Raw genomic sequence first — 27,872 nt, forward strand, 5'->3', positions numbered from 1 at the left:
CTGCCCACTTTTTCCTCTGATCTTGCCCACCACTGGCACCTGGCCCTCAGAAGCTTGCCTAGGAGGGAATGTGGCCCTCCAGCTGAAAAAAAACGGTTCCCCACTCTTGAGATATACCATGCAATTCAAGTTCTCTTGCCCAAATCATCATTCATACAGGCACATTATATTTTGGCAGTTTTCGTGAAAGGAATGCCACAGCAGTTGATGGCTGCCGTTAGCAAAAAAATATGTGAGCAATTGCTTCCTACCATTTTCCTGCTTTCAATGCAGAGTGAAAAACATCATTTGGCCTCCTTGAATTTAAGAGATCACCACCAACTTTGGCCAACAATCTCAATAGAGTTGGGTGTCCAAATATTTGAAAGAGAATATGCATCTCAGGAGTTGCTCAAACCTTTCCTTTCCCATCCTATCCCATCCTAGCCTTTAAAAAGGAGTGGCACTCCCAACAATCAAATTGAAACACTCATAATTACTAGATGAAATATATTGGCTAATAAAACCAAGTAACCTTCAAAAATCACACCGACAGGGTGGTAGTGGGGAAGTCTCACTCTGTGCTGAGTTTTGGTTTACAAGTGATGTATTTACTAGAGACAAGGAAACAGACAACCAGTAAATGTCAAAGATATGTCAGACACTAGGAGGTAGAGAGAAAGCAGACCCTAAAGCCAATACTTTTCAATAAAGCTAGGTATAATTGCTAGGTATGAATGCAACTCATAATTTGTGGAGGAGTTGTAAATTTATTTCAAATGGAACGTTAGTATAATAGGCGGCTACGAACAAACAAAAACCCAGAGCAAATGTCATCCAGGGCCTAAGGATATTTATTCATTCAATTGTCCCCAGTCTTTCGTCCACCTATGGGGTGGTGGTGTTTCCATGTGCTCTGGTTTCCGTCACGGTGTCCCGTTGTGCCAGAAGCAGCTTAGTCATGCTGGCCACATGACCCAGAAAGCTGTCTGTGGACAAACATTGGCTGCCTTGGCCTGAAAGCGAGATGAGCGCCACACCTCATAGTCAAATTTGACTGGACTTAACCATCCAGGAGTCTTTTACCCACCGATGGAGCAAGCTGATTGGGCGCCTGGGGTGGAGCGTGTGCCCTGTGCCCAGGGGCAGGGCCAGCTGCCTGCAGGGCAGGGCAAGCCAGGGCAGGACTCTCCATGGCGTCTCCGAGGAGTCTGCCTGCCTCCTCCCATTCAGCCAGCCTACAGCTGAGGGGGAGGCGGTGGGCAGACTGTTTGGGGCAGTGCAGAGCCTGCAGGTGCCAAGCCACCATGTTATTCCCAGGAGAGACGTGTGGCTCGGGCACGCTGCAGGCCCCGCCGTGAGTGCCGCCCGCCATTTTGTCACCCCCTCAGTGGTGACACCCAGGGTGGCCCTCGCACACCCACCTTCCTCCACCCTGTCTTTACCTTTACCTATACAGTGGTACCTTGGTTCTCGAACGGCTTAGCTGTCAAACAAATCAGCTCCCAAATGCCGCACACCCAGAAATAAGTGTTCCAGTTTGCGAACGTTTTTCAGAAGCCGAACGTCCAACATGAGTGCAGGAAGCTCCTGCAGCCAATCGGAAGCCGTGCCTTGCTATTCGAACTGTTTCGGGAGTGGAACGGACTCCCGGAATGGATTAAGTTTGAGAACCAAGGTACCACCGTATTCCTCCACAAAGGTGAACCTTTGACACTGGACAGTCTTGCTGCCATTTATTTATATTTTTACACTTAAGGAATCTTCAGAATGGATTTATCCTACGTGTCTGGAAGGTCTTTAACCTTTGCACAGTGCGTCACTCTAGAATGTTTAATGAAAAGCAACGCAGACATTAAAATAAAATAAAATGAATGAATGAGACAGCCGCTGCCTACATCTCAATGAACCTGCTTCAACCATCACGCAAGGCCTCCTGCTCAGGCATTTGCCCCCTGGCAATCAATCATAGGACTCCATTTACAGCTGCCTTGTTCTTGTATTACTGGTAATTACTCTCTGACATGGACCCTTTATGAGCCATGCCTTTGTTATGCCGGAGTCCTGTGTCAGCTCCATTAGTGCTATCAACTGACAACATCTCCTGGCATTGCCGTTGTTTTTTTATCTGGGCCTTACTAAAAAGAGCTGTTCCTTCTCCAGCTCATTTATTCTGTGGTCAGAAAAGTGGGAAAGATGTGTGTGCATGACTAAACAAGGATTAAAGGAAAACAACATTTTAAAAGCACACAATTAGATTTGACTACAGAAGAAAAGGTGGTGTTCGAACCATGTCATGCAGAACTGTTGCTGTACTGAAAAAGAAGAGTTTTGTGTGACTCAGGTGGGGATTATTGCATGAGTCTTCCTGGGTACAATGGTAGTGGTTCTGTCACGATTTCCACTGTTTATTTTACATTGCATTACCTGCTGTATTGTGGAATTGGGGTCTTTTATAATTGAAGTTCTGCCCTCTATGATGTGTCACCCTCTCTGCACACGAGTGCTTCTGTTCCCCCATGATTCACTCATGAAAATGGCAGGAGGAAAGAACCATATGCTGGGATACCGGGCCAATTTTTGGCACGTGAGTGGGAGTGGCATGACACATGGAAACTGTGAGGAAATCACAGCACAAACTCCCACAATTTGTTGGGTTAACAGGGTTGCAAGCATATTTTGTTCGGGGAGAAAGTAACATGAAAATAAGCGTTGGATTCTGCTAGAGTTTCAGAAGTGGCACTTACGTCACGTAAAACATCACATAAAAGGCAAAAATTATAAGGCAAGGAAAAGTCAGGAAAATGAAATAAAGTGCAATCAGAAAGCATCCTCAGTTTGCATGTTAATGCTAAGCCAAACCAAACCATTGCTAAGTGGAAAGGAGGAAGCATGTTGAGGCACATTAAGTTGCTAAGTTTAAATAGAATATATTTAAAGCAGGCTTCCGCAACCTAGAGCCCTCCAAATGTTGCTACATTTAAGGCTACTTAAAAGTGAGCATTTTAAAGTTTACAAACATTAATAATCACAGAGTGGCTGGGGCTACACAGTCAGATGGGTGGGGTACAATTATTATTATTATTATTATTATTATTATTATTATTATTATTGGCATAACAACCCTTAACATTTGTATAGTACTTTTAAGTCTTCAGAATGTTTCACGTGAGTGTCTTACAGCACAGATGGGGAACCTGTTCCACTCAGATGCTGTTGGACTCTGGCTCCTCTCAACCCCAGCATGCATGGCCAATGGTCAAGGATTATGGGAGTTGTAGTCCGTCAACACCAGTAGGGCCTTAAAGCAAACCTGTAAAGCAGGCATAGGCAAACTCCGGCCCTCCAGATGTTTGGGACTACAATTCCCATCATCCCTGACCACTGGTCCTGTTAGCTAGGGAATTGTAGACCCAAACATCTGGAGGGCCGGAGTTTGCCTATGCCTGCTGTAAAGTGAGTTGGTGTTGTGAGTTAGTTAGTTAGTTAGTTAGTTATTTTCTATACTGCCCTATACCCAAAAGTCTCATATAATCCCCAGGCTGCAGATAGCAGCAGCTGTCCTAAGGTCATCTAGTGAGTTTCAAACCAGGGAGGTATTGCTTCATAACTCAGTCTCTTTGGTTGCAATCCTATACTCACTTACCTGGGTGTAAGCTCCATTGAACTCAACAGAGCTTGGATCAGAGTAGACAAGTCTAGGATTGCACTGTTAATCATTATGCAACCCCAGCTGGCCAAGAATAAGAGCATTTGCCGGACAACAGGCCGCAAACTTTCTCCTATCCTCTTTTCTTTTCTTTTTTTTAAACGTGGTTTATTGGTTTTCATGAGAATTTGCTATGTCAAGGAAGATCCTGGCACCCTGCACTCTCATGAACCAGCAGCGATTCTGCAGAAAGGCTGTGGCACAGCTGTGGCTGACTGGGTTCCTGCCAACAGACTGAAAAGCAAGACACAGACATCACATGGGGGGAGGGGGTAAGGAGAGAGAGTTTTAGAAGCAGATCAATCCTGCTCCAGCAAAAATAGCCTAGACTAGGACAATCTTGGCAAAGGTTCAGCTTCATTTGGAAAAAGCCACTGGGGGCATTTTGATACAGCAACACAATGCACAAGGGCGGAGTCTGATCTAGCCAGAGCGAAGTGCTTTGGAGACCCACGGTGAAAAACATAGTTGCATGCCCTGGCCGTGCTTAGGACTCACATACTCTCTGTTCCCCAATTGCTCTGGGCTCTCTGGTTGGAACAAGTTTGGCTTTCCCATGATGTCCAAATATGGCAGAACAGGGTTGGAAAAGGAGGTAACAAACAGAAAGAGGGCATCCTACCTACTTTGGGCTCTGACCCAGCCCATGCCATCTGCTGTTTTGGCCCCACCCACTCCTTGCATGCCACTCCTGATAGACCCCCCCCCCCAGAAATAAGGACAGAGGGAGAGAGAGAGGTGCCCCCCTCACCCTTGCATTAGTTAGTGAGTGGTCTGCTCCCATTTCAACCTGGGGCCCATCTGCATTATACATTTAAAGCAGTACCATCCCACAGCTGTGGCTTCCCCCAAAGAATCCTGGGAGATGTAGTTATTTAACTTGTTAGGACACCCGTTTTCCTCTCAGAGAACCACAGTTCCCAGAAATCCCTGGGAAGAGGGCTTGACTGTTAAGCCACTCTGGGCACTATAGCAAGGAGGAGTTTGGATTTGATATCCCGCTTTATCACTACCCGAAGGAGTCTCAAAGCGGCTAATATTCTCCTTTCCCTTCCTTCCCCACAACAAACACTCTGTGAGGTGAGTGGGGCTGAGAGACTTCAGAGAAGTGTAACTGGCCCAAGGTCACCCAGCAGCTGCATGTGGAGGAGCAGGGAATCGAACCCAGTTCACCAGATTACGAGTCTACCGCTCTTAACCACTACACCACACTGGAAACAGGGGAACAGGGGTCTCTAGACCACCACCTGTAGCTGGAGATGCCAGGGACTGAATTGTGATAACCTCCACATTAGCCTTGGCAGAAAGAGGTAGACACTGAACTAAAATTAACTGGCAATGTGTTCCTCCATTTAGGTGAGAGCCATGCATCACTGGGGCTCACTTATCCCAGTTAGGTAATGAAGAAGCTCTCCCAGGCTTGAATTGGGTTGGATTAAGTTGAGCCATTCTCTCTGCACCACATCACAAAATCAGGCCATTTGGTGTCCTTGGGAATATTACATTTCCCAGGGCTACTTAAGTTGGAACAGAACAGAGGGAGAGACTGCCCTCCCTCTACTTCACACCACCTCTGGAGATGCAAAGTTAAGTGGGCAAGTAGGAAAGGGATATTATTATTATTATTATTATTATTATTATTATTATTATTATTATTACCCCGCCTATCTGGCTGGGTTTCCCCAGCCACTCTGGACAGCTCCCAATAGAATATTAAAAACAAGATAAAACATCAGACATAAAAAACTTCCCTAAACAGGGCTGCCTTCAGATGTCTTCTAAAAGTCATATAGTTGTTTATTTCCTTCACATCTGATGGGAGGACTTTCCACAGGGCGGGCACCACTACTGAGAAGGCCCTCTGCCTGGTTCCCTGCAGCTTCACTTCTCACAGCAAGGGAACCGCCAGAAGGCCCTTGTAGCTGGACCTCATTGTCCAGGCTGAATGATGGGGGTGGAGACGCTCCTTCAGGTATACTAGGCCGTGGCCATTTAGGGCTTTAAAGGTCAGCTCCAACACTTTGAATTGTGCTCGGAAGCATACTGGGAGCCAATGTAGGTCTTTCAGGACCTGTGTTATGTGGTCTCTTGAAGGATCATCAGAGTGTGGAGGGTGAAGATTTGGGGTATGGCTGGCTGGGAGGGAAAGGAGTGCAGTATTTATTGTGTGGACAGGCGGAGTCCCCAGATCCCGAGTGGTCCCCCCCGTCATGTGGAATAACGACTCTAGACAACGTGCTATGGGATTAAATTGGCCACAACTTTATTAAATTTCAAATGTGGGTAGACCTTGGCTCAGGCATTGGGCGTTCTCCCTCCCCAGTCCCCAGCCGGGGACCTAGGGAGCATCAGGGTTATCCAGTGTGTGTGGGGGGGTATGGGCCGGCTCTGGAGAACATATGTTCAAGCAGAGATAGCCGCCCGCATTACGCCGCCGCAGGGGAGAGCAATGACGACCTTTCGGCGTATGGCCAAAGCCTCCCTTCAAAAACCCCTTTAACGGGGAACCCTGGTATCGCCGCTGCAAAGAGGAAGATGGACTAAAGGATTCCGCCCAAGGCCTGATACCGCCAAAGTTGTGACGTTTTGCTACGGGAAAGGCGAAACCTGCCAATGCAGGGAAATTCCTTTCCGGCCCTTTAACAGCGACCTTATCGTAGCAGCGCCCGCATACCTGTGGAGAAAGGTTAACCTGCAAAACCTATGAAGAAAAGTTAACCTGCAAAAGAAGACATTAACTGAGGGTGGGTAGGGTGGGAGAAGCTCTGGAGCCAAGTGAGGATTACCAGGTAGGATCCACCCTCTATTGTGTGGGCAGGTAATCCCTCCCCCTACCTGGCCTGGTTTCCCTGGCAACGCTTCCCCCAGGTGGGATTGGACAACTCACTGGGGTAGGCGGGGACCTCCAGGTATCCCCGTGAGGGAAGGCAAAGCCTATGCTGATGGGGCCACTCCAGATCCAGGGCTGCACGCGTCCACGCAAAGGGCGCCCCCATTTTAAGTGGGGAGCGGTCACTCCAGTAAGTTCCAATTAAAATCTGAGTGAGAAGCGTTGGGGACATAATGCTCACCTCGCCTTTGGGGTGAGCGTCACAAGTTCAAAGGCTTGTATTTCTGAGCCCAAAAATATACAAGTCTCTGCATTATCTCCACTTCTGGTCATTTATTTGAGAGGTAACGGTTGTAAAATGTGCCCTTTCCTCCCCCCCCCCAATTGGCACCACGTTGTTCTTCAGAAACCCAAAAACCATCCTCACCAACATTTACCTAGCTTCCCATTAGACTCAGTTGTTCTCAAGCGACTGCTCTCCGATGCAAATTGGAGCAGGTCATATTCCTGCAGACAGGGAACCCCAGGGCCAGGGAATTTTGCCAGTCTGTCTGTTCCCAGATGCTATACCACACCCACGTGCAAGAGCAGAGCCGCAAGCAGCTGGGAAACCTGACAAAACAGGAATGGAATCCCTTGCAGATCTCGCACGTTGGAAGGGCACGACTGCTGAGTGAGCAGGAAGGCAAGAAACAATTCCCAGGTCAGTGATGGGGAAAAAATGCTTCTGGGGTCTAGCCAGCTGCCCAGTAAGGTCTTAGCGGGGCTGTGAAATTGCCACTTGGAAGCTTTCCCATTCAGCTGCAGGGAGACACATTAACCCAACTCTCACAAAATGAAGCGATGGGGGCAAGCCTTATTGGTGACAAAAAGGTAAAGAAGCAAAAACATTTTTGTTTAGACAAGCTTGCCCAGATATGTAGAATGCAGACATATGTTTTAATGTGCTTTTAGCTTATTGCTAACTTTAATTATTTTAGGATGTTTTAAAAACCTGTTTTTAACCGTTTTTACAGATAATTTTACTGTTTTATTCTCAGTAAAACACACTGAGGGTTGTTGCTGTTGTTTTTACAATCAAGTGCTATATAAATTTAATGAAATTAATACCGATAAATAAACAAATTTACCAATGTGATTCAAAATATGGCAAACAAGGGAGCTGTAGTTTGTTAAAGGTATGGAGGGTTAGAAGATTCCCATTTCTCTCACACAGGTACAATTCCCAGAGTGGAACACAAGGTACTCTGGGAATTGTAGCTCTGTGAAGGGAAAGGGGGTCTCCTGACTACTCTCAGCACCCTTAGCAGACTACAATTCCCAGAATTCTTTGGGGGAAGATATGAATGTTTAAAGTGTCACCATAGTGTTCTAAATGTATGGCACGAATGTGGCCCAAGCTAGGAAAGGCTGTTCTGCACTGATGGGGAAAGGCACTTCCTGCCATTTCAGAAAGTGGTTTTTTCCAGCCCTACCAGGAGATGCTGGGGATTGAACCCAGGACCAAGAACTTCACCACTCAGCTGCTGCTGTTCCTCTCATCCACAGTGGAGAGACGAATGAGAAACTGGTGTAGAGGCAAAACGAGTAGATGATCAACGTCCCCCAAGAACTGCCCTGTGCAGGGCAGATGCCTGTTATCTGCTCATCTTGCATTATGGAACAGCATGCAATCTTGCAATCACCTGATATTCTCTTCCCCAAAATCTGCTCCTTTCCCAGTCACCAAGAGCAGCCACACACACACACAAACACACACAAAGAGTCTGTCATCTGTGCAGAAGGGATTTGCCTTGACAGAAGCATCTGTGGCCTAGCCAGAAGCCAGATGAATGAAGCCACAGTTTGCAAACCAGATTCACAATTCCAGATGGGACTCTTCATGTTAACAGTTTTCAGCTGCCCTAGTGACACAGGCCCAGAGAGGCTGCCTGACGCAGAAGCAACCAGCCACTATCGCTCCTGACGTCTTGCATAACCCAGACATCTTCTGGGTTGTCCAGGGATAAAATGGAACGGCTGTCACCCACGACAAAACACATGCTGGAGAAGAAGACAACCTCCTGCTTGACAGGGGGACAACAACATTATATAATTTCACCAAGAGTAACAAGCCACATTCCAGCAGCTACAGTCTTCTCCCTCCCCTTAACTTCCAATACATCTTTATAATGAGCTAATGGCTCACATTTATTTTTTCCTAAAAATGATTTTGCGAAGGCAACAGTCCTTATGCATTCTTTCCAATGGAAGAACATTAGAGGTCACAGCTAACCTAGTTTCACCACAGGTGCCTTGGGGCTTCCACACTTTCCCCCCTCCCTCCTTGCCTCACCTGCTACGACCCAATCCCTCTTCCTCCTTGTGGCGATCACACAGGGTCCCCAGACGTTTAACGGTTTATTGATCCCTGTGCCACCACTGTGCTCGCTTCCCCGCTGCCACCAACCCGTTACTCTTGGGTACACACTGAGTCCAGACAGTTGTTAAAATTGAACCAAATAAGCAAATAAGCAAGCAACCAAATAAGCAAAGGGACGCAGGTGGCGCTGTGGGTTAAAGCCTCAGCGCCTAGGGCTTGCTGATCGAAAGGTCGGCGGTTCGAATCCCTGCGGCGGGGTGCGCTCCCGCTGCTCGGTCCCAGCGCCTGCCAACCTAGCAGTTCGAAAGCACCTCCGGGTGCAAGTAGATAAATAGGGACCGCTTACCAGCGGGAAGGTAAACGGCGTTTCGGTGTGCGGCTCTGGCTCGCCAGAGCAGCGATGTCACGCTGGCCACGTGACCCGGAAGTGTCTCCGGACAGCGCTGGCCCCTGGCCTCTTAAGTGAGATGGGCGCACAACCCCAGAGTCTGTCAAGACTGGCCCGTACGGGCAGGGGTACCTTTACCTTTACCTTTAAGCAAGTTTAGTTTATAAGTATTAACAAGTTTATGGTTTCTCAGATAATATTCTTGTCAGTTTCTTAACTTTAGTTTCTTTACCAGTCTACACCTTCCTAATACCTTCTGACTGAATATCTCAACTGTTTGACTGACTCCTCTTAACAGATTCTCTCACTCTCTCACATCAGACTAGCCCAACCCACAGACTTATCCTCTCCGTCTCTTCTCTAACTCTAGACTGACTTCTTAACAACTCTAACTCTAACTCCTCCCCTTGGGTTCCTATTGGTTAGTCATTTTACAATTAGTTAACCCTTTCCCTATGAACCCAGTATGATGTCACACACATATGAGGGCAAACGTCACACTCCTTCCCACACCTCTAAGGGATTCCAGAGAAACTGAGTCAGGCTGCTCAAGGCGGCAAACAGTCCCGCTCAGTTTCATTGAGCAAAATCATGGAACTGTGAAGTTGAAAGGGAGGAGGACAGCTCATCTCAAGTGGACTGCCTGCCTCAATTTTTATTTATGCATTATATTCACTATGCCACCTTTCCTCCAAGAAATTACAGGGAATGTACAGGTTCTCCCCACATTCCCGTTTTATCCATACAACAACCCTGCTAGGCAGTGTGAGCTGAGAAGCAGTGACTGGCCCCAGGTTAACCAGAGTCACGGACACGGGGGAATGGTGGGAGGCACCAGGTGGGGAACCCCCAAGGGAAGAACCCCAGGGTTTGTTGGTGGGATGATGATGAGTGGTCAGAGGGAGAAGAGAGAAGCCTGGAAGGAGGAGGTGGTGGGAGCTGTGAAGGTAACAAGGTTTAGTGAGCAAGGAGAGTCTCTGGCAGAGAGAAGTCCAGAATCAGAGGCTGAAGCAGGAGAGGAATGAGGCCAAGAGGCAGAGAGCAATCTGGCTGGTGAAGAAGCCCCCTCCTGATGTGACAAGCTCCCCTCACCCCGGTCATCTCCTCTGCAGACAGCATAGAAATGCAGTGGGCAGTCAGCCACTGCACCCAGTCCTTTCTCGGGCAGCCCACTGGAGCGTTTATGTAAACCTCAACCCCTACATCCCTTCAAAGTTTTCTAAGTTCAAGTGGAAGGCTGGAAGGGCCCCCAATTCATTTGGGGGTCAATGGGTGGAATGCTTGTGCACCTCCACTCCCATCCTGGTTTGGACAAACCATAGTTGGATCAAACCATAGTTCGATTTAAATCATTGTTATCTGCTCTCTTTCCAGGCAAGAGAAGCCCGTCTCATAGCAGTTTACAAATAAATACACTGAAAACACGACTAATTAAGCTAGCTGCATAAAAAAACCCCCACAAATTTATTCCAAATAAATAAATATGATAGTTTTTTTAAAAATCACAGCTTCAGAATGCCAGCATGATTATTCAGTGAAAAGCAGATTGGCACAGCCATGTCCTGAAGGTCCACTTAAAAACAGTCAATGAGGGAGCCAAACACACATCCCATAGGAGGGAGTTCCACCATGATGGTGACACCACTGAAGAGGCCTTGTCTCTTGTGCACATCAACAGGATGGATCTTAATGGCGGGTCGATGAGCAGGACTGTTAATGTTAGGACTGGATATAATTTTTACAGGTGCCAGCAGCCCTTCAAACAACCTGATTCTGGACAATTTGGGGCTCCAAACGTAAGAACCAGCACTTTAAACTGGGCCCACAAATGCATGGGCAACCAGCTGGTATGGGACCAGTGCTACATGCTCTTACTGCTTGACGAACACAAGCAACCAAGAAGCTGCACCCTGCACTGCCTGTAATGTCCAAACTATCATTAAAGGCAGTCCCATGTGGAGTTCGTTGCAATAGTCTTGTCTGGAGATAACCAGGGTCTTCATTTGCCTCCCAACTAAAACTGGAACTCATGGTTGGAAGTGGGGTTGTTGCAAAATGACACACAGAAACACACATTTTTTAAAAAAATAAAATGGTCACCACATTTGTGAGACTTGCACAATTCAAGTAAGCATTAGTGAACAATGGTGGCCAGGGGGTTAGGTGATATTCACTGCCCATCATGGTAAGTTGCATCATGAGTAGTGGCAAAAGGAAAAGACCAGCCAATGGTAAGCACTTCATGGAAAGCGTTTTGCAAAAATTCACATGCACACCAAAATCTTTCTCAAACCCACCCCCCTGCCCCCCTGTCGGATCCCCTTCCAGAGAATTTTTCCACATGGAGGTGTTCTAACCATTACATTTAGAAGCAGCATATGGAAAGCAGAAATCCATCTCCTGGCATGTACAAGACATGGGACTGAATTCAAGACAAGTGAACCTGAGACGGGCGGCACAACAGTTTGGCTTCTTGGAAACCCTGAAAAACCACATAATTCCAGTTATTAAATTGTTTGTTTAAACAAGGATGTCAAAAAAATCCATAAGCCTCAAAAAGCCACGGGTTCCTCCATGCTCTGATGGAAAACATCTGCAAGTGATCTTGTCGCTCTGAAGGGACAGCTACTGCTTTGCAAGCAGGCTGAGGAGATAGCTAACGCTGACCGGTTAAATAATGTGAAGAGCAGAAGAAAGTTGGTGCAAGAATGAAACACAAACCAAAACACTCACCCACCTGGTAAAGAAAGAGGCAATATTCAGAAGCATGAAGTTGGAAGGTACTTTAGAGGTCGTGGTGTCCAAGCCCCTGCTCACTGCAGGACACAACCACAGCATCCATCTACTTAAACAACTCGAGTGAAGGAGAGCCCTCCTATATAAAAATCTGGGAAACCAGGAAGCAGACTGGCAGCAGCATTCTAGAACTTCAAGGAGGGGACATTTCTAGTCCTACCTGAAAATGCCAGAGCTGAATGTGGGACTTTTAGCAAGGACCCCAGATTCAATTCCTGCCAGCTCTGGTAGGAAACATATATTAAGGTGCAGGTCCAAATAAAAAAGAAGACCCGATGCACTGGAGAGCAGTTGCCAGTCAGAACCGATCATACTGAGCTGCTATAAGGCAACTTCTCATGTTGCTATAAGATACCCATCTGTACAGAACAAGCTGCAAATGTTAAAATCTGCAGATGGCCAGGCCTCTTAAGAAATTCCTCGCAGTTCGTTGCAGGGATTGCATCACAGAATCAATAATATGAAAGGTCTCCAATCCCTATGTCTGCCCGGACTTCTGAAACTTCATCTTAATATGGAGGTTTTTTTATTATTCCAGACGCTTGGCCTCCATTAAAATGGACTCATCTATCATGCCTGTGACTCCGGAATGGTAAAGACAGGCTAGAAAACCTCAGGCATACCAATATTCTAAACAGAGAAGTTTATTTCAATTTTATATGGCAGCAAAAAAAGGTCTAGAGCAGCTTCCCCAAACTTTGCACTCGCCAAATGTTCTGGACTACAACTGCAACCAACATACCTCACCATCAGTCACAAAGAGTTGTAGTCCAAAACAATCTTGAAGGTTCTGTGTTGGCTTCCCTTGGTGTATAGGACTGCAGGTTTAATTCTTGAACTTTGGGCCAAGTAGCGTGTTTGTAGGCTACCTCTCTTTCTTCTGCACTGTAACAAAAGGCTTCCAGAGACTCTTAACCCTAACTTCCTAGCCAGGATGGACCTTCTATGAAACTTAGGAAGCTTACGTTTCAGGGCCCTTAATCCCAGAGGGGGCCCAGAAGAAACTTTAGACCACATTGCTTTAAAAAATCTGGAGTTTAGTAGACCCAATCTGAGTAGCACGACTCAAATTGATTGATTTTTGTTGTTGCATACGTTTCAAACATCCCAAAGTTTGAGTGTCAGTAGCACAGATGTTGTAAAGGTGTTGTGATCTGTCATGGAACAACCCCATTGAAGAAGATAACTGTGGTTTCCCAGACCTCGTCGTTGGTCGTGAAGGACCCCCCCCCCCCATGACAGTTTAAGCTTCAGGGCCTCAAAAATGTAGGTCCGCCACTGCTTCCCTGGGAAACTGGTTCACTCCTGGGCTTCAATCCGGGATATGAAACCACATTATAGTACAAGAGTAAGTCATGATTTCCCGGTTCAGATATAATCAGAAACCAAGGCTTAACGAACTCCAGAAGTTTTCCATTGCAGTGAGAAAGAGGAGAGAGGAGAGCATGGGAGCATGATGCTCATTCTCTGTGTAGTACATTAAATCATAGTTTTCTGTTTCATCTGTGGTGGGAAACAGGGGTTCAACAAACAGTGAAAGGGAGATGAGGAGAGCATCTGGGTACTAAACTAAGTCTCAGTCTATTTGATTATATCATGGTTTCCTGGTTAAGATGCAAGGGGAAACCAAGGTTTAATAAACCATAAGGTTTTTATTTAAGGGGGGGGAGAAAGAGAGGAGGATACAATACCCATTCTAAGTCTATTAGATTGAGACTTCTCCATCTGAATCAGCGATTTGCCAGACTCACAAATATATTGTCAGCACAGAACACTTTAATATACAGCACTAGCTTACATTAATTTCTGTTGGTGAGAAGCATCACTTTTTTTTTTAATAGCACAGAACATCTATTTGAAGCATCAATTTGAAGGATCAAATTAGGTAAAATCTCATGAATCTTGGTGATAGCTCGCATCCAGCTGAGTAGTGCTTTATCGATTTGTATTGTCTGCCCACTTATGTCAAGGACAACTGAAATATTTTATCACGATAAAATAAAATAAAAAGTCATTCCATAACAGGCCATCCTTCTAATTTTATGCTGCCTGCTCCATTTTCTGCTATTTTTATTAGGAACAAAAGTTTCACCTAATCCATTTTAAGAGAGGTGGGGGAGAGAAGATAGCTTAGTTCTTCAGGCCACTCTATTGCTTTCCTTGCCAAGCCCATATTTATAAAAAGAATATAACTTACCAGTGTGTCCTTCGTATTAAAGCAAACAATTCTGTGAAGTGTTTCAGACATCAACTCTCTTTAAAAAATAAAATAAATCTCAGAATACTTTCAATTATCAGTCTTTTGGCTGTCTACTCTCTCCCATTTAGACTATGCTTTTACGCACAAAGAGTTTTTAAAAATTGTATAAGTCTTCTGCTATTAAAACAGGAACAGCGAACCTGTAGCCTCACCCTCGGCTGTTGTTGGATCACAAGTCTCACCATTCTTGAGTACTGGAGTCCAACAACATCTGGAGGGCTACAGGTTTTCTAACTCTACCTTAAAAGGTCAACACCTGATGGCAAAAAAATATTGTCAGGGAACATTCTCTCTCTAAGTATGGAGGGCTAAAGTTATTCCAGCTAGCAGCAATTCACATAAGCAAAATTGACTGGTCATTTATTTACTGATCAAGAAACTTTACGGACCACTAACCATTAGCAAATATCACGGCGCTGTACAAAAATAAAAAGACAACACGTAAGAGCGGTTTCCCAAAGGAAATCTGATACTGATCATGAGTCAGCTTATCCTTCTAGGAAAGCCAGTAGAAGAAACAGGAAAGTTTTTAGCATCCAATGAAACGTCTGTGATGTCCGAGGCTGTTGAACTTCAATGGGCAGTGTGTTTTGCAAAGTAGGTGTTATTGCACTGAAGAACTTCGCCTGAGTCACCATTAAATGAAATTCTGGTGTATGTGGTACCACCAGAAGGGCCCCAATAGATGACTGCAGAGAAATAGCTCGCAAAAATTCTTGTCAAATCTCTTAAGCCCACAAAACTATGTTGGACAACTTCTCAGGGTCCTTATTCCTACTGTCTCTTCAATATCTGAGACAGCATATGCAGTTTTCAATTGGTTCCTAAATAAAAACTAGACAGAATTCAAAAGCATTATTGCCTCTGACCATGGAGGCAGAGCACAGCCATCAGAGCTAACAGCCATTGATAGCCTTTGCCTCCATGCATTTGTCTGGTCCTCCATCAGAGTTGGTGGCCATCACTGCATCCTGGGGACTCCAACTCCCACTAGCCCCTGCCAGCACTGCCAATGGTCAAGGGTGATGGGAGCTGAGTCCAGCAACATCTGGAAGGCCACAGGATGCCCCATCCCTGGCCTATTCCGACTGGCAATGGCTAATGGCTCTCAGGTAAAATATCTGTCCCACCATTTGCTACCTGGAAATTAACACACTGGAAATGTATGTCTAATTAACAATTAACAACATAAACAACCTGGGACTTTTTGCAGAGGTAGTTTTAGGGTAGAGTAACCAGTTTGGCCACACTGGGTGCTGGCACCATAGGGGGTGCTGCAACAATTATGTTCAATGGAGCACAAAAGGCGGGAACATCAAATTTTAGCATCTCATAGGGCGTTGCTGAAATTTCAGGGTCCAAAATCTGCCACTGCTTTTCCTTGCATGTGCTCTACCATGAAGCCTTCCCAGTGTGGGTTGATAGTCTTTCCAGCTAACATTGCATATTGAACGGCAGTCATCTTGGTGTTTCAAGTGACTGGGGTGGGGGGTGGGGAAAGGATTTATCTTGCAGCTATTTTTAACTTTTCAATAACTATCACAAGCTCTTCAAAGCACTTTCTGAGAGAGCTGTCTGTCATGTATCATTGCTTGATGCATGCAGCATAAACCGGCTGTGCACAATGGAATGCCTCCATCTGGGTAAGAAATTGGAAAGTAAAGCCTTCATGATATTTGGGAGCAGCTCAGGGGTTGCAAACAGTTTCCAGGGGAGACACACACACAAAAAGAAAGAATAATAATTCAAAAGCACAAAAGGAAAACTCAAGCAATTACTTGTCCAAAAGCAACATTAAAACAAAAAACTACAAACTACAAACCTAAAGTTACACAGAATGACATCAGCGTTGTGCTACAATGTTCCAATATCTTTCCCCCAGACACATTTGGAATAAAACATTCAGGCTGCAACTCTCTCTTCACTCGAATTCAAGCAAAGCTACTACTGGAATCAATGGCACTTTGTAGGCCTGTCAATGTGCAATTGTTTTGAACACAGTCGACCTGAAATCAGGCAGCAAGTTTGGAATTCATTCTTATAGAGAATCCACAGGGCATGGGCTTCTCCCCCGCCTTGGTTTTTACTTCCTGGCCTGAGGATGTAACCTTTCTACCTCTCTCAGACTTAGAGAATGAGTCCCTAATGATATTGCATTAGAACCCTGTTAAGTACTGAGCTTGGATCCTAGAACAATAGGCAGTAGGATCCTAGAAGGCAGCAACCTGATTGGTCTGCAGGAGCCGCCCAATCCGGCTCCAGGAGGAAGTGAATCAGTATCCTGCATTTTGGGGGGGAAAGCACTCACTCACTGTTTACCATGAACTGAAATAAAGAGCATGAAATCAACACTCAACTCCAAGTATATTTCAAACCGGTGAGAAGCCTGCAAACAGGATATGAGCACAACAGCAACACCTGCATTTCCCAACAACTGGCATTCAGAAACATAACCATAGCCATAATGGTTAGTACCCACTGACAACCTCCCTGAATTTATTTAATCCTGTTTTAAAACTATCCAAGTTGGTGGTTCTCCCTGTCTCTTGCGGGAGCAAGTTCCAAGGTTTGTCTATGGGCTGCATAAAAAATACTTGCTTTTATTTTCCCTGAATCTTCCATCATTCAGTTCTAGTATTATAAGAGAGGAAGAAAAACTTCTCTTTATCCACATTCTCCATGTCATGTATAATTTTACAAACTTCTATCTTGTCACCTCTTACTTGCCCTTTCTCAAAACTAATCCTACTTCTTCCACAAGTGGGAGCAACTACAGAATGGGGCCCTTTAATACAGCACAGTCAACTCCTCCAAGGAGGTGGAGTAAACAGACTTGAGCTGTCTTCTTAAGTCTTCAGGGGGTCTCAGATCTTTGCTGAGATCTTCTTCCCACTGCTCAGCCAGTAAGGGGCCACTGGGAGCTGTCCATTGTCCTAGCTTCTTCTTAAAACAACTTGCCTTGCCATTATTTGTCTCAAAGAAACTCAGTATAATGGTTTCCACTTCCCCTGAGAGTGCCCACCCTGAGAAGAACAGGATACCCATCGTGGAAGAAAGGCAGGGTGGAAATCATATAATCATAGAATCATAGAGTTGGAAGAGACCACAAGGGCCATCGAGTCCAACCCCCTGCCAAGCAGGAAACAATGGAATTAATAAAGAGAAAACAAGAATTCTGAAATGAAAAAGCAGACTTTTCCCATTACATGCAAATATGTTATAGCAGGCAGCACCATAGAAGAGGAATTCCCTCCTGTGTATGTGAGAGAAGGAGAAACGCTGCTTCCCAAATGGTTCTTGCTATTTGCAGTTTTTATAAGTACCTGTATTAAAATTATGGTACTTGTATATCTATAAGTATTGTCCAGTTAATCAAGAACACTTTTTAAAACCAATCAAAGTAGGAATGGACAGACCCATGAATGTCCTAGTAAGGCATGGGGATGAGAAAAAGTCTGTCCCCTTCCATTTCCCAGGAAGATATTTAATGGAATTTAATTTTTAAAAAAACAATATGCACAGAAACAGATTTTTTTTAATAAGAACATGTGAGGAGGCCTAAGGGTTATGCACTGTCCCTGGTCCTCCAATAATGTTTCCTTCACTAAACAGGGCATCCAAATGCCCAGGGCCTGGAGCAGCTACCATAGAAGGCAACAACTAGGGGCTAAGAGGACTTTGGTCCCCCCATAAAATATTTGATGGGTCTGCCCCCCAAAGTTGATGGGCATTGCTGTTCCAATGGAGTATGTGCACCACATTATGTGATTGATTATGCAGGGTGGGGCTAACCTCGGTCTCCCCAATAATTTATTCAAGTTGGCACCCCTAGCAGCTGCTGCATAGGGCTTCTTGCCACTGCTTGCTTTAAGAACAAATATGGCAAGGACGCAGTGCCGGTGCGCTGAGCAGGTCTTAATGTAGCTGTGCTCAAAGTGTGCAGCAGCAAGAAGCCCTGGGTAGCCAGAGGCCCTATTTTGAAAAGTTTAAAAGATGAAGACATTTTTAGGAGGCAACGCGCAACTCTTGGTGATCCATGAACTGATCTGACTCATGATCCACCCAGATTCAGTCAGGGGATTCTGCTTTCCTGAATCTGAGCTCAAGAGCTCAGAATCTGAGCTCAATCCTTCCCTATTGCTAATCAAAACTGTTTAATCAATCAAACTGCTTTTATCAGTTACCCATGGCACCCATCTCTCTCTCTCTCTCTCTCTCTCTCTCTCTCTCTCTCTCTCTCTCTCACACACACACACACACACACACACACACACACGAAAGGATTGCTGACCTCTGGCTTGGCTATTCCAAGCAATATCATTGGGGGGGGGTGTTTCTGAGGTACTCCATGCTTCTGATATTGCAACAGTGCCCCAAACAATAGCCTCTTTAAAAATATATGCAGAAAATCAGCATTTGGATGATTTCCCTCCTTCTTCAACAAAAAAAGCTCATCCTGATTTACAAGTGAAGTTTGGGTGTTAAAGCAGAAACCAGTATTGAATTTAAACCATGCGGAGTGTGTGTCCCCCTAACCTTGAGTGGCAGCACCTTTATCTATTGTTTAAGAAGAACATAAGAAGAGTCTTCCTGGATCAGACCAAAGGCCTGTCTAGTCCAGCATCCTGTTTCACACAGTGGCCAACCAGCTGCCTCTGGGAAACCCACAAGCAGAACAGAAAGACAATAGCCCTTGCTTGCTATTGCTCCTTGGGAAACAGTAGCCCTGCTGCCTCTGACCCTAGAGATTTGCATATAGTTATCAAGACAGCTCATTATTCCCCATGAATTTATGTGGTTACCTTTTAAAGCTGTTCAAGTTGGTGGCCATTACACATATTGTGGCAACAAATTCCGTAACTAGGCACAGTAAAAGGAAGCACATCCTTATTGGCTACAGGGAGGTCTTGATATAGCTAAAATTGTGGGGAAGGGCTTAAGGATTTATTTAAGGGTGTCTATATTCTCCATTCCACACCGCTGCAGTTTGAGCACAAATCAAAACTCTTGATAATTCAGAAGAAATGAACACAAAATATTGTGGAGGGGAACATGTGGCCCACCAGATGTTGTCAGACTACAAAGCCTATCATCCCAGACCATTGGCCTTGGTGACTGGGGCTGATGGGAGTTGTAGTCCAACAATATCAGAAGCGCCACAGGTTCCCCACTCTTGGATGATATCTATGGATAAAATTGATAAACTTTGGGACAGATAGGACCCCAATCCAGAGAATAAAAATAATGTGTGGAAACATCTGGACTGTGCAAATGCTCTTAGAAGTTTGCTAGGGGTGGAGGAGGGTTGAGAGGACCTTATCCCAAAGTCTGGATAAAAGATGTGTGATGTCTTGCACAATCCAGTGTGTATGTTTTCGCACAAGTTTGTGTGGAAGCTTGGTGACCACGAGTGCGGTCGGTGATGTGTGATGCTTGCGCTATCTGGGCTGAAGAGCCAATGTGAACAAATGCAATCTGCCTCTAAGGTTTGAGATTATTGTCCTCTCAGCTTCTTCCAATATGATGCTTAAAAGAATTCAGTCCAAACTGAATGCTCTGGGGAAAATTGCCAAGGGACAATGCACCTTCACAACACAGTTCTCCAGAATTTCTATAGGCAAAGGGTTGAATGACAGATACATGTTTTCTGTCCAACTCTTTTGAAACTCAGTGCTTACTCCATTGGCATACAGATAATGAAAGTCAAAGAGAATTTAAAGGCGATGGACAGACTTGGAAAAGGAAACAATGGAAGGCCAGGCCTGATTGACTCCCTGCCGACTTCCATGTGGCATCTTTTACTGACAAGCTGCTTTCAAGAGGACAGCTTTCCATCAGACAGACACAACGGGAGATGGAGTGTGAAGCACAATACTCACCCTCCTTCAAAGATCTTGATCCGGGCTGGCTCCCCTCGTTTGGATATGGGAATGTCGTCTTCTGGTTTTCCTCTTTTCTCCTCTTCCTTTTCAGTTCTCATTTCGTCCTTTCGACCTTTGTTGGGGAGGAGCGAAGGCAGGTGAACCTACCTCGCCAAAGGATGAAAGTAACGGTTTTATTATTCTTCCAAAGGCTTGTTACCAAAGACAGACACATTGGACTAGGCTCTCTCTCTAGAGAGTGGGGGAGGAAACCCAGCAGCCACCCTAACTTCAGTGATAATTAAGTGTAAGATTTAAACCTGCTTTGGAAGGTTCTCATTTTAGACCTGGTGCTACTGGTCTGAGCTGCATGGGGTGGGTGGGAACAAGCAATGGGGCAGAACAATTGCTTTAAAGTTGCATAAAAAGAAGCTGAGGAATGTGGGCTGAGTACTCTGCTTGGCTTGCATGACTCTGTGCATTTTAGGAGTCGTACAGGAGATCACTGGACACAAGAGCGGCTGCGAGTTTTTCTATTGTGCAGTGAGTTCTGCACCTCCCACCTTCACTGTCCAGCCTCAAGACTGAACTCCAGTCCTTCCTCTCCACTCCTTCCCAGATTTCAGGTAGACAGTCTGTCCCCAGCCTCCATGAACATCTTGTATGGATAACTGTTCAAGCATTCATTCAGTGCTTGAAGTGGGAAGGGACAGGGCATTTCTGAACACTTCTGTCATGATAAGCATGCAGGACTAAGACCTGGTAGATCGGGGTTCAGGTCTCCACTCAGGCACTAAACGCACTGGGTGACTCTGGAACAAGTTGTGACCAATGGGTATGGGGCTGAATCATGAACACACACCCCAGCATCTCCCTGGCACTAAGAATCAAAACCTTCTGACCAGTCAAGGCCTGGGAAATCAGGTGGGAGGGTAGAACAGGATCCCCAGTGCCCAGGAATCCCTCGTCAGCTAGATAACTGTTTCTACAGGACAAGGGAAGAAAGGAAGTCAGGTATGAATCTGGTTAAGTTGCTGGGACCGTTCTCCAAAAGCAATCTGGATTTCATTTAAATTTTCGTCCTGGAGCGATGCCTTTAGCATGCTTTGAAGTTAACCAGTCCAGCACACAACCACCCCCTCCCCACAAAAAAAAAACACACCAAACATACCCCAAACATCCCTCTTTGAAGGACCCCCAAGTGGTTCTAAGCATTTGATCTTCTTTTCATCTCATTGGAAAATAGCCCAAACACAGCTTTTTCTCCAGGACAGTCATGTAACGCTATGATTTCTAGCATGTCTTCATAAACAGCAGCTATGTTTACCCCAGACTGATCTGTACCATGTGAAGCTCGGCTTAAGTGGCAGACTGTCTTGGATCTGCTCTAGTGATGAATGAACCTGTCAATTTCAGTTTACCTCCATTTCTCATTTCCCCAAAGTTAAGATGGCAACTTAAGAAACAAAAGATGGCAACTTAAGAAACAAAAAGCGTATATGAAAATTTGTGTGCATTCTAACAAACATTTCTTCTAATATGCACATTTTTGCATGCATCTTTCCAGGAAAATTTCCCACAGTACAATGCAATCTGGCACATTATTGTCACTTATCCAGTTTTGCTCATGCATTTCCCTAATATATCCACTTCTATATTTTAATGGCAGCATCCACGCCAATTCTTACTCACAAAACAGGTGAGGACAAAAGGAAAACCCAATTTCCTTACCTCTGACATTTTGGGGTTCCCGGCGCTTGAGGGCACAAGCCTCCCTGCCTCTGGACGTGGAGCAGCAGACATGGTGTAGGTTTCTTTGCTCACCTTTTGCTTGGAGCGCAGGAGCGAAAGGGCTGCTTTGGTGGACACACCGGGGAGGTTGGGATTATACAAACTAATGCACCAGCCGGCATACACCGAGGACCTTCGGTCAACTTGCTGGATGTGATTTGGCTTTGTGTAATTTAAATAGCACCAACTGACATTAGTAGTTGTATGGAGACTGGGGAACTGAAATACCTTCTTGACATCTGGCCCCTCTTGGGACTTCTTTGAACTTTGGGCAGCCTCAGAACGAAGAGCTGGACTTGGGGAGGTTGTTGCAGGTGGCTCCACAGGCTCTTTCGAATCTTCTTTCTTCACCATCTGCGGGGATTCCTTGCTTTGCAACTGCTTGCCAGCTGGATGCTTTGATTCTTCTTGCCCCTCAGAGCTCGATACCTCAGGCTGTGGAGAGGCTGGCCATAAAGTTCCCTGGACTTCTTCCAACTCAGACTGCTCAGGTGACACGTCCGGGGGCATTTCTGACTTGACTCTCCTCTGGTTGTGCTTCTTCCCTTCCTCTGATGCACTGGGGGCCACCACTGCTTCTGACTTCTCCTCCATCTCAGAGAACTCTTCCTCCTTCACCCTTTTTTGCTGCTGGGTTTCCATCGTGAGTTCCAAGCTTCCGGCCGGAGACAGCATCCGCTTGCTTCCTCCAATGGTCGACGGACTCCCTTCAAGATCCAACAGGCTTTCGGATGGCGAGTCAAGAGGAATGTAGCCTTTCTTTTCCGAGAGTGACAGCGGCAGCCTTAGGTAGGGTGTCTGGAAGATGCTCTTCTGCTCTTCAGTGATCATCTGTGCCAGATCAAGGCCGATTCCATGAACGTTAGCGGTGCAAACCAAAGTACCCTTGGCCTCATACTCGTCAAATCTCGGCAGGATGATAGAAGAGGCGCTGCAGTGTGACTGAGTGACCAGGATCTGAGAAAGGGTTGTATACATTGCGCTTCCATAGGAGGGCATATTCGTCTGAATGCGAACTGGGACCACTAGCGACACGACAGGCTCAGATCGTGCAGGCACCACCAACTGAGAGATGGAGACAGATGCAGAGGGGCTGCTAGGCCGGGCCAAAATATGCAGTCTGCTCTCAGAGCTGTAGTCTGCAAATGGGGAGAAGATGGGACTTCCGGTGGGTGGAGAGAGCCTGGATTTGAGCTGGGGCAAATGGGCACCAATGTCACTTGGCAACTGGAGAGCAAGCTGGGACTGGAGGGGCAGAAAAAAGGCAGAATGGAGTGGTGGGGAGCCTGGGTAGTGCACAGGGACAAGGGATGGGCTCTGCCTGAGGGCCACGTCCCCTGGGTGGGACAGCAGCGGAGGGGCAATGTGAAGCTGGCCTGGGTGCAGCAAAGCGTCTTGCAGCGGGATGGCTGCATTCTCAAAGATGGAGTGCGGTATTTGCGGGATGGAATACTGAGCGGGAAAGAGGTCGGTCATTGTCTGGCTGGAGAAGAGCTCCACCGTCTGTCCTGATGGTGGCAAAATATGTTGGAAGGGCAAGAGAGAAATCTGCGGGGCCATGTACTGTTTCTCGTGGAGCGTCAATTGGGCCGATGGGTGGTGAAACACCTGCAGAGCTTCAGTGTAGGGGTGGGTATATGTGCGCTCAGGGCAGTCTTTTGGCTCACCCTTGTCAGCTGGGTAGCCTCTTTGAGAAGAGGAGGAGGAAGAGGACGGTGGTTGCTGCTGGGGCAAACTTGCAGCTGAAGATTTGCTTGTGGACTGCAGCAGCTCTTCCGTTTCTGCCCCTCCTTTGGAGCCAGAGTCCGGCTCGTGCTCTGGGTGCCCAGCAAGAGACGCCTGCCTCACCAGGAAACATTTCCTCCTCTCCTGTGCTGCTGATGTTGTTGGTGGGCGGGGCAGGGAAGTGGGAGAGGAGGAGCATAAGCTCCCATAGTCAAACGATTTGCTGCGGGTCTCCGACATTGGAGAGGAGGGAGAGACGTTGGGCGTCTGCTCGGAGACGGACCTCCGCATTTCTCGGGTAGGGTGGTGAGGGTGGTGGTGGCCTGGCACTGTTAGCATGTGTGCGCCAAGCCCAATAGGTTTTATGTGGGATTCAGAGGACTGGGAAGCAGCTTCCTCGCGTTCAAATGACGTTGAGCGGCTGGAGGCATGGGAGATGCTGCTCTCCTGACTGGGGCTCCTCACTGACTCAAAGCTGGATTCTCCAGAAGACTGAGCCATTTCTGCAAGCCTCAGCCTCTTCTTTTTGGGTGGCAGTTTCTCTGCAGGAAGCTGGGAGAGAGACTGGCTTCTCTGTGGCCACTGAAACTCCTCCGTCTTCTCCGGCTCTTTAGAGGGAGGTTCGGGCTCTGTCTCTGGCCTGTCTGGCTCTTCTGTGACCAGGATCTCAGGGACTTGGATGTTGGGTTGACGCACAAGCTTTGGCTGCAGGGAATGAGTCGGCCGGCTCTGTTGTGCAGCTGACTGAGAAGTGTATGGCAACGGCAGCTTTTCCTCTCCTTCCAAGCTGCTCAGTTGTTCAATAGAATCCGACTTCTCAAAGGAGCTTGTGTGCTGGATGACAGAGATCTCCTTTGAGGTTGTCCTCCTCTCCTTGACCTCCGTACCAAAAGATGGTTTTGTAGTCCTAGAGTGGAAAGCGACACCGGCGTCAGAGAGCGGCATCGATTTGCTGAGGTCTGCTGGTGACGTCATGGACTCGGAAGTCAGGTTCAAGGCCACATCAGTGGGTTTCAAGCTAGTAAACTGAGCGGCTGCCCCAGAGCTACAGGAAGATGGACTGGTCAACTCAAAAGCCGGGGGGTCCTCATCATCACCGAGGCTCTTTTCCTTACGCCTTTTCCTCAGCGGAGTTAGTTCTAAACTGGTCCCCAGCTTATAATGCATCATCTGCGGCCAAGGATCAGATTCTACGGAACCCTTCTCGGCTTCCAACGAAAAATGAGAACTGGAAGATCGGGGCTTAGAGACCTGCAGTTCCGAACAGTAATACTTCTTGTGGGCTTCGTAATTATCCCGTTTCTTGTATCGAGCGCCGCAAACATTGCACTCGTACATGAACCCTTTTGTTTTCACACCCTTCCTTGACTTTTTGGTGAGCTCGCTCTCCTTGGTTTCTTGTTCCTCGGGAGGTTTGGAAGTGCTTTCTTTGCTCGCCGTGCCCACGTCCTCCGAACCATACTCCACCCCCAATGGAAGTTCGATGGCGGGCTGCCGTTTTAGCATGCGTGGGTGGGAAGACACCTGACCGCGGCTTTGGACCTCCGATTCGGTGATGTGGTCATCAAAAGAATAGCTACCTCTAAAGGTATGGGAGGAGCTGATGGTGCACGCAGCTGAAGGCATAGAGTGGCTTCGTAGGAGAGGCACTGTCTCTGTGGCACTGTGGGAATGCTGGAGTGATAGCAATGATTGTTCAGGCTTCATTTTTTCCATGTGGGGCATCAGTGACTTGGATGAATCAAGTTGGCTACCAGAGCCGGGTTTGATTTCTAACGCAAAGGGCTCTCTGTACGGGCCGGACCTTGGCGATTCAATGCTGCTGCGTCTGGACAATGAACTTCTTCTGGGCTTGACGCTATCTATCTCGCTGGTGTCAACAACGGCTTCGTTAATAGTGATCAGTTTGGTGATATGTTCAATAACCTGCGTTCTGGGCACAGACAAAGGAACTGTGCTGAGTTTCTCCTCGGACGATACCTGGGGAAATTCCTGGGCAGTGGCTGCCGCTAACATAGAAGTCCGTTGGCCAATTCTCCCACATTTGCCAAAAATAATCTCTGCATAAGACTTGGCGTTGGTGTTTGGTGGGCTGATTTGCTGCTCGGCACTCTCTGACCTGGAGAAATAGCCAGATTCTGTGCTCCCTTTGCTGCCAGGGCTAAGGAAAGCCTGCTCCTCGATCACCTTCTTTCTTTCACTCAATCGGAGAGCTAGCTTCTGCTTGATAGTATGCGTTTCCTCCGATTTATGACTTTGGGCATGCTCCGAAGCCGGCTCCACAAATGGGCTGCTTTCTTCCAGAGACTGAGACAGGCTGGAGTGAGAAAATGAGCAGCTCTCTAGGCTAGAGCTCTGGCTTCCCGACCCGTACAACATGGTTTGCTTTCTCCGGGGCGACAGTTCTGCCAAATGGCTCGGCGCGCTCCTGGTCTCCTCCTCCGAGTCGGTGCTTTCACCCTCGGTGGGCTCTTCAAATTCCTCTCCGGCCATCTTCTCCATTTCCAAACCGGAAGGGTACAGCTCGGTCCCAGTCCCCGAGGCGAGACCGGCTTTGATCCGGTGAGCGTGAGACTTCCGATGTTTATACAGATTGCTCTTGGTTTTGAAGGAAAAGCCGCAGGGGACGCAGGGATAGGGCCGCTCCCCTGTGTGCGAACGGATGTGTTTCTGGAGGACGCTGGGCTTGGCGCAAGGCCGGCTACAGTACTGGCAAATGTATTTGCCGGGTTTCTGGGGTTTCTTCTCTTTCTTGTGGCCTTCTTCCGAGGATTTCAAGGAAGCTTGCGAAGCGCGGGGAGTGTAGACCTTTGGAACAGAGGGCATGTCCTCTTCAGGGACGACAGGAGGACAGGACGGCAAGAGCTGGCCAGGGTGAAGCCCAGAGGATGGAAACGAACCGGAGGGACCTGCTCTGGCTGGGTCGACTAGCTGCCACGTCGTGGGGCCTTCAAGGACATGTTCCTGCTTCCGGGGAGGCATGAACGCTGGCGACAGGGGGTGCTGCTGAAGCTGGGAGATGTGCGGAGGGCGTTCAAAAGAGGGGCGTTTGAGCTGGGCTGGCCCTATCTTCTCCTGGGCCTCCTCCCTCGAAAAAGGCTGCTGCGCTGCAACGTCCCGGAGGGGAGAGCCTTGCAAAGGAGCTGAGCTCCCCGGATAGGTAGCGGCGGACGAAACACTGCTTTGGAAAGCCTGTCCTTTGACAAGCCTCCTCCTCGACCCTTCCTCGCCCTTCTTTGTGCTCCTCTGGCTTTGTTCAGGATCCATGACCTTGGAAAGGGAAAGGCGAGGAGGGAGGAGATGGTCTATTTCGGGAAGGTGTCGGCAGGCTTCATGGATAATGAAGGAAGGACTCCTCTGTGTTAGCTCGCCGGCATTTGCTGAGGGGCTGCCAAAGGTGGAGGCCAGAGAAAACGGTTGTTGACTCGAGATTTCAAAGCGTCACTCGCTGCTGTTTGATTCAGGTGGGGGGGGGGAGAAGGAACAGAGGGTGGGGAGGGAACAATGAAAAGGGGGAAAAAAGGTTGGTTGAGGGTCAAGAGAGTTCACACTGGTAAAGCATGACAAACTACTTCAAAGCAGGAAAACTGTCCAAAACCTGTAGTCCAAATATTTTCCTTGTGGATTTTGCAGAGGCTTTAAAGCGGGCCATTTTTATCACCGTTGATGGTGGCAAGCCTTCAAAGAGGAGAAGCAACCCAGAACACTGCCTCGGGTCCTTTTTCTCATGCAAACCTTGGTAAACGTGAGGCTCCCATGCTCATCTCGCAGCCATCTCTCTCCTTGGCTTGGAAAAACAGCACTTGGCAGTCCTCTGTTTCTCTCTGCATGTGTGCCCTGATTCCTTCTTTGCTTTCCTCTTCTTCCACTTTGCTGTTCAGAGACCTCGGGAAACAGACCGATCACAATCCTGCAACGACATTTGCCGAAGAGGTGAAAACACACACAAACACACTATTGCTACCGTTTGCATTCATCGTGTTTTAAAGCAATCCAATATTCAGAGTACATAGAAGGAACGCAGGAAGCTGCCCCCTACCAAGTCAGACCATTGCTCCATCTAGCTCAGTACTGTCTGCACGGACTGGCAGTGGCTCTCTAGAGTTTTCCCCAGCCCTACCTGGAGAGGCCAGTGATTGAACCTGGGACCTTTTGCATGCAGAGCAGGTGC

The 27,872-nt window shown here is 47.2% G+C and overlaps 1 protein-coding gene across 3 annotated transcripts in view; it reads right to left on the reverse strand.

Annotated features, from left to right (window-relative positions):
* The window catches only part of HIVEP3 (HIVEP zinc finger 3), a 244,559-nt gene that overhangs the window by 29,486 nt on the left and 187,201 nt on the right, over positions 1-27,872 (reverse strand). For 2 of the 3 annotated variants that reach the window (XR_013841420.1, XM_079985880.1), the window contains exons 5-6: positions 21,917-27,611; positions 20,204-20,349 (exon numbers count right to left, since the gene is read on the reverse strand). Coding sequence is in view for 2 of the 3 variants with exons in the window: in XM_079985880.1 (XP_079842006.1) it covers positions 20,204-20,349; positions 21,917-26,968 (5,198 nt within the window). In the remaining variant the exon portion in view is untranslated. The remainder of the gene's footprint in view (positions 1-20,203; positions 20,350-21,916; positions 27,612-27,872) is intronic. The other variant, XM_079985881.1, reaches the window with a different exon arrangement.

The sequence above is a fragment of the Podarcis cretensis genome (assembly GCF_951804945.1).
Source record: "Podarcis cretensis genome assembly, chromosome: 8".
Taxonomy (NCBI): Eukaryota; Metazoa; Chordata; class Lepidosauria; order Squamata; family Lacertidae; genus Podarcis; species Podarcis cretensis.